Here is an 11714-nt window from a genome sequence, read left to right on the forward strand (position 1 = left end):
GATCCCTGCCTCGGCCTCCCACTTCTCAGTCCTAGATTTCAAGGATGCATTTTTTTCTATCCCTCTGGACCCCTCCTCCGAAGATTTTTTCGCCTTCACCTGGACGGACCCATACACAAGACATTCTGAACAACTCACTTGGACAGTTTTGCCACAAAGCTTCCGAGTCCACCTTATTACAGTATGTGGACGATCTTCTACTCTGCAGTCCCTCGTGGAGACAGTCTTAACTTGACACTGCCTCCCTGCTTAACCTTCTAGCTTCCAGAGGTTACCAGGTATACCCTGTCAAAGCACAAATCTCTTCCCCTTCTGTCACTTACCTCAGATTTCTTCTATCTCAACAAAGAAAGTCCATTACCTTAGACAGAAAACGGCTCCTCTCTGACCTGCCCGTTCCCAAAACCAAGACATAAATCCTTTCCTTTCTAGGCCTGGCTGGGTATTTTAGAGAATGGATCCCTAACTTCTCCCTGTTGGCAAGACCCCTATATGACCTCAGCAAGGGCCCCCCTGAAGAACCATTATCCTCCTCACCCTGACACTCCTTCATTAAGCTCCGTGGAGCCCTCGTGGAAGCCCTGGCTCTCCATCTTCCTGATTTGTCGAAGCCCTTCTCATTATACATTCATGAGAGGTCCAGTCAAGCTCTAGGAGTCCTAAGCCAATATTATGGCCCATCCTTTGCCCCAGTAGCTCATCTTTCCAAGCAATTAGACCCCACAGTTCGGGGATGGGCCCCCTGCCTACGGGCATTAGCCGCTGGACAGCTCTTGCAGAAGGAAGCTCATAAACTGACATTCGGGATGCCCTTTACCATTCTGTCCCCACATCACCTAAAGGATCTCTTAACCTACAAAAGTTTACAGACTATCCTCCCTCCAGACTCCTGACTTTACTGTCCTCTTTCCTCCAAAATCCCGCTCACCCCCTTTGCCATCCATACCCGAATCATGACTTTTTCCTTCTTTACTGCTCCCTCGCTCTCTCTCGCTTTTTTTTCCTCATTCCTATTGTCTTCCCCGCCACCCCAGCCTCCTTTTGTATGGCGAATCAAAGTCAGACAGACTTACACAGAGCATCAAACAAAAATTACTGCCCTCATTGCCACATCAGACTGCCCTCTGAGAGGCTGCTCCAAACCTTTATACCTCCACTTTTCTCCCCTCCACCGAAGTGTTCACTAGCAGCTACCTTTATTCTCCCTACCTCTGCTTCCTCTATGACCAAAAACAAGTCAGTTGCAGGCGATTGCCAGACACCTACAGAGATGTCCCTACTGGACTTGTGCCATTCACTACATGGGTAACTCCCGGTACCCACAGTGTTACTCCTCCAACCTATTCCCTTCAATACTAACAAACCCCTTCCTCACCTGGCTGTGGCCCATTGAAGGCCCTATAATAATCATTCTTCTCGCCTGTCTCTTCTTACCTTGTATAGTAAAGTTTATCAAATCCCATATCGGTAAAATCTCTAATCAAACTTTCAACCAGCTTTTACTCAGGAACTACCAGCTTTTAGCCACAGAAGATCCCTCACCCTCACGTAACCTCCTCACCACATGCTGAGATGGACCCCTCTCTCCGCTGGAAACTGTTCCTGGAAACTATGGCGGCAGACGCCTGGCTTCTGGCACCCGTATCCTCTTGGCACCATTAGAATCAACAAATCCTCGACCTATGGTTACAGGGAACCTTCATTGATTTCCAACCTGAAGAAGTCCACATCTACTCATCCTTACTGTGGTGAGTCCTATCAACCTTTTCCTCCCAGTCCTCAAGACCTCACTCAATTCTCTGCCCCCGTTCAGCAGGAAGCAGTCAGAGAGAAAGCAATGTCCACAACCCCATAGAGGAGAAAGGGGGGAATGAAGGACCCCCACCCATAAGATGGCGAACCTCCTGCTTCTCTTCTGGGTCCTTGGTTCCCGCCGGCGACACCTGAAGCCCAATCACCCCTCGCCCCCCCTAATCCCAGCATCTATCCAATACCACCAGCCCCGTAGAAGTAACACCACAATCACCCCATTCCCCTTCCTATATAACCCAGCACCTTTCCCTAATAAAGTGGAATTCTCCGGTGAATTGCTGCTGTGTGTCGCTCCTTTCCTCTCATTACCTTTGTGCCAGAATAAATTAAATTTTATTTGTAGGAATAAATCACCACCCACAGCCTTTAACATTTGCATAACATTTTAAGTATGCAATAAAAATTCACATGAGTACCAGAGGGAGGCTTAAATGACCAACCATGAAAATAACTGAAATAGGAAGAGGCCTGAGTACATCTACATATATTTAGCACACAGTCTGAAAAATAATTAGAAATTGTATTTTCATTCAGGAACTAAGAAATTATTTAAAATGATTAGTATTAATGTTCAGGAAACAAGCTATCCAATATTTGGAAGCAGAAAACAGGCGTTTTTAAACTGGAAAATTATTAGGAGAAATATCCAGAATGATTCTTATAAAAACTGCACGAACCTGCATTCTTTCCTGTAGGACTGTAGACAAAATGGCCTTATTCCGGTCTGTGCTTCCCCCCAGTGAGGAGACGAATTCCACGGCAGATCATGCAACAAGCAAGAGGTTTATTGTAATTCCAGCTAGCTGGGGTCCAAGTGTCTGCCCGACACAGCGGGTTTCAACAAGGACCCCGAGCACTCAAAGCCAAGGGTTTATATAGCATTTTAAAAACACTTAACTCATAGTAATTGTCAACAGCTGCACATTATTTTTGCAAGACATACATCATGGGGTTAAGCGAGAGCAAGATAAGCCCACTCCTCAATTGTTAGGGAGGTTCTGCACGATAAGCTTGGTATGTAAGATTAGCAAACCAAGGCTGACTGACCAAAGGCCACAGCTGCCTTATTCTGGTGTTCATGATTGATTATCTTGTTTTTCTCGGCCTTACCCAGTTCCAGCTCACACACAATCAGGAAATGGCTTTTAGGCCCTTAAGATGGCTACTCTTATGCTAACCAATTTTTATTCTTACATTTAACCTATTTCTATTCTTACAGGACACAGTAAAGAAATTATACAACTTTGAAATATTAGTCCTAGAAAACAGGTTTTGATATTAACATAGATTTGATAGAATTTGAGAACGACAAATATTTCAATAGTTTAACACAAAAAATTTTTAACTTGTTTAATTATTGAGGTTTGGATGTTGAAACTTGCATGAATTCATTGTGTTTCTGGGCAGGTATGACCTACAATGGTGTCCAGAACCTTGGTGTGTTTTGTCTTGTTGATTCCCCATCCCTAGGTTAATTGCTCATAGTTATGGCTCCCAGGGCCTTGCCACCTATCTTCATTACAGCAGATGAGAGGGTAATGGAGAAAGGGAGGGCAAACCCTATTTATCAAGGAATAATCCCTGGAAATTGCACGTTATCTCTATTTATAGTCTTTGGACAGAATTTAGTTACATGACCACAGTAAGTTGCAAGGAAGGCTAACTATAGACATAAATAGTTCACTGATAAAGAGGAATTGTAGAATGCTTTGATATTATGAAATCTTTAAGATTCCACTAGATGATATCACAGACGACGGGGAGGAAAGACGAATTTCACGATAGACATAGAATTGCATACAGGACATGAGATGCTAGGTGTATCTGGAGAATTGATCGTGTTGCTTTTAGCCTGAGGTACAGTTTGTTCTATGACAGGCTAAATTCTCCAATTTATATTGTCAGTCTTTATTAGCAATTAAATTTTTTTTTTTTTTGCTTCTAAATCCTTATTTCTACACATGGGATTGCAAAACATCAGTGTGTGGGAAGGCAAGCATGTATCAGGGAAATCTATGCTGAATTTTCTGGAGACAATTGAAGTTAGTATTTTTCTTTTCCAGTGGTTATTTAAAAAAATATTTAGGCCTGGGGAAAGCCCTGGCACACATATAAATCTCTGATCCTATGGGACTGGTTTTCTTGCATCTCATAGCCTGCTGAGAATTCTTCATAATCTTTAGATGTTTTCCTTCAGGGCACAGATAGCACAATTACTCCATGGGATTAGTGTTGGTTAATTTATATGGCACTGCAAATAATACTTATAATAAGTATTGAATACATGAATAAGTAAATTATAGTAATGGGAAAATTTAATACACTAGTCTAAAATTTGAAAAATTAAAACCTTTACAAAATTGCCATTTATAAGAAGAAAAACACTCGTAGGGGTGATTAGAGTGAGATCCATCAGAGAGGAATGCAATGCCAGTTTGTTCTGTTCAATAGGATGATAAAGTAGCTAAATGTGGACGCAGAAGTGTTAAATTTTGTCTGAAAAAATCTGTGTATATCTTCTTGTAAATACTGTTTGAATTTTTAAGTGTTTTTGGTAGACTGCTTTGGACTCAAATAAATGAAAAGAATTGGTATGTCTAAAATTTAAAGACCATGTTTCCCATCAGATATATTTTAACACATTTTTTCTAATTTTATCATTACAGTATTAATGTTATTGTTTCTAAACTTTTAGTTTTGATTTAGAGAAAATGGTGAAAGAAGACAAATGGAACACAATGGCTATTTAGTATTGAAAAAACTGTTCTTTGTAACATTTATCTGATAGTCACAATGCTTAACACAAATAAACCTCATTGCTTTCTGAGGCCTGTCTTCTGATGGTTTGCTAATGTGACCTGTGTTAATTTTTTACAGAATTGTCTTTCTTGGTACCTTCATCATCAACCAGAGATGTTTGGGTATAGTTGGTGTGGGCAACTGTTGAAATTGCAAGAAGAAATAATTTGACACGGTAGAATTCTGACTTAAGGGTTTTAATTTATTCTTACACCATTGCCGTGGGAGTAATTTGTATAAATGAACTAAAATGTACAATAGATTGCTTCATAAACATTTGAACATAAAAGGAGTGTACTTGAAATACAACAGTCGTTTTTTTTTCACCGAAATTGTGTAAATTATTACCATGATTTTGACAGATCTCATTTTCTTATCTTAGTATCCTACTATAAACTCCTCTAGATATTATTATAAATAACTTTTGTTTTACCTTATATGTTTTTTTAATTTATATACGCCTTTTCAAAAATCATGTATGTTTTAGAGGTTGGAAACAATTATCTTGATTTTGTCAAGGCAAATACTGTGTTGTCTAATGTCTATCAAGAAACTTTAACCTTTTTTGTGTTTGATGATGAAAATATACCAATGAAGACAATTTTTTTCAGGGATACTAATTTCTTTAAAGAAACACACTAAAATAATTCCTGTAATTACTTACACGAAATATACTTTTGAAAGAACAACTTTGGAAAATAATCCTGAGCTTCAATTTACTAGCTGTGTAAATCTAAACAATACAACTCTTTTAGTATGCACCTGGTAGTGAGAAAAGTATTGTGTAATGAACACTTTCTTAGTTATGTGTTAGCAAAACATTTGAATATCCTACAGTAGGTAAAAGTGTGCCTTCTAAAATTCATGTCACCACTATTCTGAGATTCATTCAGATACGTATTCCTCATCTCTTTTAGACCATGCTGATTTCAAACTTGTTCATTTCAGTGTGTGTTTTAAACAAAGAATAAAAAGATAAGTAAAAGAATAGAAGCAGATGGAGAGAAATTTAATTGTTAAACATTTTCTCATTTTTCAATAAACTTTAATTGCTAAGTTATGTATTTTCACTTAATTTACATAATCTTAATTTTCAAATTTATGCATATTAACATATTTTTTAACTCTTTTAATTTTTTCATCAAATTTACTCTCCTACTTCTAAAATCCCTTCTTACCTCTTTAGGTTTCCATAAGCTTTGTTTTCACCTTTTTGCCTTACCTCTCACACTTCATACAATCTCCTGAACATGTATTTTTATATTTCTGATTCTATTTCCTTTATTCTCATTTTTCACTATATTTTTCTTGTTCTATTCTCAGAATCATAAAATGAATAAGAAAACTGAAATTAAAAGAACATTCTTACTGATTTTGTTTTGGGGTACATTGTAGGTAAGGTGGGGATAACAGAGATTCAAGTAATGTAAATATTAGTAAATACAACAAATAAATACATCCCAGTGCCTTAAGTAATTTGAAATTGGATCTCATTAATCATGAAAATAAATAACAACAAGATTCAGGCATTGGAGTTTGTTTAGATGAGTAAACCTGTACAGGCGTACTAATTCAATGAATGATGGCTACAGTGTGTGTGTGGTGTATGTGTGTGTGTGTGTGTGTCTGTGTGTTTGTACACATGCATGTGTGTGTTAAATATAAAACATGGGCTGATGTACTTGCAATGATAGCTATCATTGTGATCCAGTATTCAAACTTCTTATATTGAGCTGAAAATACCCTCCATTCTAAACTCTTGCATAAAACTAAGAGAGAAAAAAAAGTTTCATTCTGTTTTGAAAGTCACTCTGATGTCCCAACATTTCATAAATATAAAAAAATGCTGAGAAATTATGGTCATCATATAGGTTATCCTCTGGTAGAACTCCAAACTAAAGACTGAACTCTCTATCCAGATGCTCTGGAAGGCAAACTTCTCTTCTTCCTGCCATGACCATCTTTAGAACGAGAATGAGCTTTGTGTTGCTCCAGCTGAAACATCACCTTCACCACTATTTGTCACTGTTACTTTCTCATTGGGATCCTCACTTTCTTTTTCTTCTTTTTCCATTTAGACCTGGACAAGTAGAGGACAGTAATGGGGAACCACACAAGAGTGACAGTGTTCATCCTAGCAGATCTGACTGATGATCAACAACTGAAGGCGGTGGTATATACCTTCCTGCTGCTCACCTACCTGCTCAGCATCACCGGCAATCTGATCATCATCACACTCACCCTGCTGGATTCTCACCTCAAGACCCCCATGTACTTCTTCCTTCGGAATTTTTCCTTCTTAGAAATTTCCTTCACAACTACATGCATCCCTAAATTGCTGGTGATGATGGCAACTGGGGACAAAACAATTTCCTATAACAGTTGTGCAGCTCAAGTGTTTTTTGTCTTCCTTCTCGGAGCATCTGAATTTTACCTGCTGGCAGCCATGTCCTATGACCGCTATGTTGCCATCTGTAAGCCCCTGCATTACACAGCCATCATGAGCACTAAAATCTGCACACAGCTTCTCTTCTGTTGTTGGCTTGCTGGGTTCTTTACCATCTTTATACCTCTCCTCTTGGGCCTAAACCTTGATTTCTGTGACTCCGACACTGTTGATCATTTCTATTGTGACACAACTCTCATGCAGATCTCCTGCTCAGACACACGGCTCGTCGAGACAATGGGATTCATTTCTGCTTCAATGACCCTTGTGGTCACGTTAGTATTGGTGATAATATCATATACGTACATCGCATTAACAATTCTAAAAATCCCTTCAGCTAATCAGAGGAAAAAAGCTTTTTCAACATGTTCTTCTCACATGATTGTGATCTCCCTTTCTTATGGCAGCTGCATCTTCATGTATGTTAAACCATCAGTGAAACAGAGAGTATCTTTTTCCAAAGAAATTGCAGTGCTCAATACCTCCTTTGCACCACTTTTGAACCCTTTCATCTACACCTTACGGAACCAACAGGTGAAACAAGCATTCATGAATAATATACTCAGGGTTGTTTCTCTCTCAAACAAATGAATATCCTATTGCATCACATGTAAATAAATAAGCAAAGTCGTTCCTAGTAATTCCAGTGTATCCAATAGTCGCTTCCAATATAAAATTTTCTCCTTTATTTTGGTTTCTTTTCTTTGATATTCTGTTTATCTTATTTCAAGCTTTGTTTTTACAAAAGTCTTTGTTCCAAAGAAGGTAATTTTCTTTATATTCTTCAATACAGATTATTTCCTCTTTGTTTACTTTCCTGTGGATATCTGAAAGAAATTTAGCTGTTTTTCAATTTTTCCTCTTTTGTCTTTGTATTCTATCTAGTTAGTCAAGAATATAAAATATTTTTCATTAAAATATATTGAATATAGCATGCAATGTAAAGGTTATTATCATTCTTTTTTTGCACTTGGTTCTAACCAGCTTGATACTAATGTTCACATTTATTTTTTATAATATTGCCAACTTTTGATGTATGTACTCTGCTTAATGAAAAGAAAAGAAAATTGTGGCAGAGTTAACTATTAATGTAGATGCTCAAGTTAGAAAGTATTTGTTTATTAAAAGAAAATATTATTGTGTAAAGTGCATGCCATAGAATGTAGTTGTTTTTTTTTCTATTAGTGAAATGATAGCATTCACAATTATTTCAATCTTAGATGGAAAACCTATTATCCTACTGGCTCATTTTAAAAATTAACAATGAAATACAATGCTTATTAGTTGTTTCCTACTCAAAAAAACTCCCTTCAGTAACTTGGGATACTTCTGAAGTTAATTTGGAACTGCTTTTAAATGACTGTTAAGTAAGGAGAACAATGCCAACTTAATGTGTTTTTTCTTTCCATTTGTCACTGATATACACATATACATATATAGCTAAACTTCTTATGAGTGAAACCAAAGTAGTCTAATAAGCTAAATCTTTTCACTAGCATTTTTAAATTCTATGTCATAATTGGAATTTCAGGGACTCAATTCACTTTCTGTCACATGACCAGAATTAAAAAATATTAACTATAGTAAAAAATGTTGTCAAAGAAACACATCATGTTTCATGATCTTTTTCCAGAAATGTGTATGCATACGGCCACAATAGGACATACTGATTACTTTGAATTAAAGTTACTTGAGAAACAGCCGGTGCAAGAAGGACACTTTGACCCTCCTTTGACTCACCTGAAAACACAACATAAAATTCCCATGTGAATGGCATCCCCCCCATACCAGCAGAAAGAGAGACAGCCTTATCACCAGGGAGCGGAAATTTAGGGCAAAGAAGGGTGCATAAAAACCCTTATATTCTCACTAATTTACGACCCAAATATCAACCTTCCTCATTAGTTCTTCACAAATTCATATTTTCTTTGTCTAAAACTTACAAAAGCTGTCTACTTTCTTCACTTCTTTAAGTCTCATATTTTTATGTGGCTCCATTTGTCAGAAATTTATTTATTTTTCTCCTGTTAATTATTCTGTTGACAGGTAGCTAGGCAAACATGAGTGGGTCCTGCATTAGTCTGGACAAGGACTTCCACCTCTCTTCCTACCAATGACAGAACACACCTCAAACCCCTCAAGTTCATGGTTTAGTCTCCTGCCTTATCAGGACCAAACAAGATGTAAAAAAGCCCATTGGGGCTTCAGACCACCAACACAGGTTGACCACAGGCACACTGAGACCCAAGAAGTGACCTGGAGTTACCTCAGGGTTCTTTATACTGTTACTGTAACAAATTCACATTACAGTTTTGGACCCCCACTGTGGGTTTCACATGGGTACTTACTGGTGAGTGCCTATGCACTAGGAAAAGTGTTACATAACCTGAAACTTTCAATCAACACGTCAACTAAATGATATAAGACACAGGGAGGGATTTTCTAACCATTTCAAAAACCAAACCTAACCCTAATGGCAGGGCTGCTCCTGGTTTCTGGACAGCTTGAGCCTCCACCTTCTCAAGAGTGTACTTGCAACTTCAGGGGGAAAATATTCTCGAAGCCTGGGGCAGATAACCTCTGAAGCTAAAGTCAGTCAAAGAGAAATAAAGTGGGAGAAACTCATTTATTATTTAGAATAAGTCATCCTCTTCTGCTTGCCTGTGTCTCTCATGATCTGGCTGCAAAAGGGCCCCACAAAACCTCTCCAGTGCAGATATGCCCTCACTCCCTTTTGTAATCAACTATTGATATGGAGATAGACTACTTCTCTCCACACCTTGGAAACACCTTCTGATATGGAGATGCATTAAGGCCAGGTGAGAGATTCTTGAAATACTGCAATTTTACAAACAACCACCCTCCAGAAATATCACCTCACAATCTACTCACTCCTCATCTTCCACAATGTCCGCTGTGCTAGAAAGCTGCCGCACTGTAACTAGACTAATAACATAACAATAGCAACAGCAATAACAGCCTGATAATCCTCAAGCTGGGGAATTCAGTTAGGTTCAAATTCATTTGCTGATTAAATCCACAGCTCACCCATTCCACAGATGGGCAGTAGCTGAAAGGGTAGGGAATTCATAGCATTCATCAGGCAGCAGCTGCAGCCAGGGGCGGGTCCAGGCCACAGGAACTATAGAAGAAAAGAACCTTGAGGGCAATAAGATACATGTTTTAATGAGACCAGCATAGGCAAATTTTCTCCATCAGGTAGAATATATGCAAGAGAGTGGTCCTGTGATAGGACAGTGGCAAGAATGGGATCTCGTCCTGGTCTAGTGTACCAGACCTTCACCCTTCTCCCTGTGGGAGTTACAGATGGGTCAATATATAGGGCTATGGGAGGTACATGCACTGGCCATAAAGAAAAACCAAAACTTCCCTGTAAGACGCTCTTACCTGCCAGACATTTTGGGTATACTATCATGATCTTTGGGGGCCATTCTGCTGTTACTCCAGGAACACACAATAGGCCAGCTTCTAGGCCTTTTCCCCAAGATACCAGAAGTGCCAGCCATCACTGGTCCATGAGTCAAAACGTCCAGGGCCACATGCACTCAACAGAGTCTCCAGGATTGGCAGAAGGATGTTGCTCTGCTCACCATATCCTGGCTTCAATAACTCCTCTTTTGCACATACAGTTGTATAGGAGAGGCAGTAATGTGTGTGAGCATGCCCCTGGTCTCAAGGATCCTTTTCAGGGCTTCTCATTCAAACACCATAGCACTGTGCATAAGTGAACTGACCAGCCCTGTAGATGATTCGTGTCCTACTTCAAGCCAGATTTCAACAACCATTGTACCTCTCTATCATGCCTACCCAAGTAGGGTTAGATGGTACAAGAAACTTCCATTTTATCCCTAATTGCTGAACCCATTCTTCTAACTCCTCTCCAGTAAAGTGTGTGCCTCAATTGCTGTCAATCAATTGTGGCTGGCCCTAGGCTGTTAAGAGGTGCTCTAGGTCCCTTTTGGTCATTTGATGATCTTCACAATGTTCAGGAAAGGCAACAAACTGTTCAGTAGCTGTGTCCACAGAAGTCATGGCATACTGATACCTTTCTGATACCAGCAAAGGCCAAATATATTTGGCCTGTATAACCATTGGGCTACATCAGAGGTATGCTTTCCTTCTAGCCAATGCACCTGGCCAAAGTGTCTGCTTCATCATTCCTTGGGGAATCCAAAGGCAAATTGCCAGTCACATTATATACAGTAACAGTCTTTGTCTAACCAGAGACCCATAGGTCTTGCCACAAGTCTTGTCCCCAAAGGGGCCAGTGACCAATCATCCAGTGGGCATGGTACCATGCCAGTAGCCACAGGGTCAAGCCCCAATAGATGGCCCAGCTTTCAGTGTGGACAACTATAGTATAGGATCCTGGGTGATCACAAAGCATACTGCCCACAACTCAGCCCACTGACTGCTCTTCCCATCCCTGTCCTCCATCAGTATTGTTTCAGTATTAGGACGCAAAGCCACAGCCCTCCAATTGTGAGGCTGCCTATGACTACAATTGTTGGTATACCAAGCATCTTCAGGTATAGGGTTTTTCTCTCCTGATAAGGACTCTCAGCTAACAATGGCTCAAAAGCAAGTTCTTCTGTATTCCACTTTTGTGTGTCACTGACTCTAATAAACAGACTTC

The 11714-nt window shown here is 39.2% G+C and overlaps 1 protein-coding gene across 1 annotated transcript; it reads left to right on the forward strand.

Annotated features, from left to right (window-relative positions):
- The first annotated feature begins 6712 nt into the window (after positions 1-6712).
- Positions 6713-7648, forward strand: LOC130685100 (olfactory receptor 6C74-like). The gene has a single exon (XM_057508285.1). The coding sequence runs from the start codon at positions 6713-6715 to the stop codon at positions 7646-7648; it is 936 nt and encodes a 311-aa protein (XP_057364268.1).
- Positions 7649-11714: the final 4066 nt, after the last annotated feature.

Source organism: Manis pentadactyla, chromosome 10 (assembly GCF_030020395.1).
Source record: "Manis pentadactyla isolate mManPen7 chromosome 10, mManPen7.hap1, whole genome shotgun sequence".
In the NCBI taxonomy this organism is placed as follows: Eukaryota; Metazoa; Chordata; class Mammalia; order Pholidota; family Manidae; genus Manis; species Manis pentadactyla.

What these genes read in the sequence shown, in the direction of transcription:
- LOC130685100 (XM_057508285.1), top strand. Translation starts at nt 6,713, where the DNA reads ATGGGGAACCACACAAGAGTGACAGTGTTCATCCTAGCAGATCTGACT.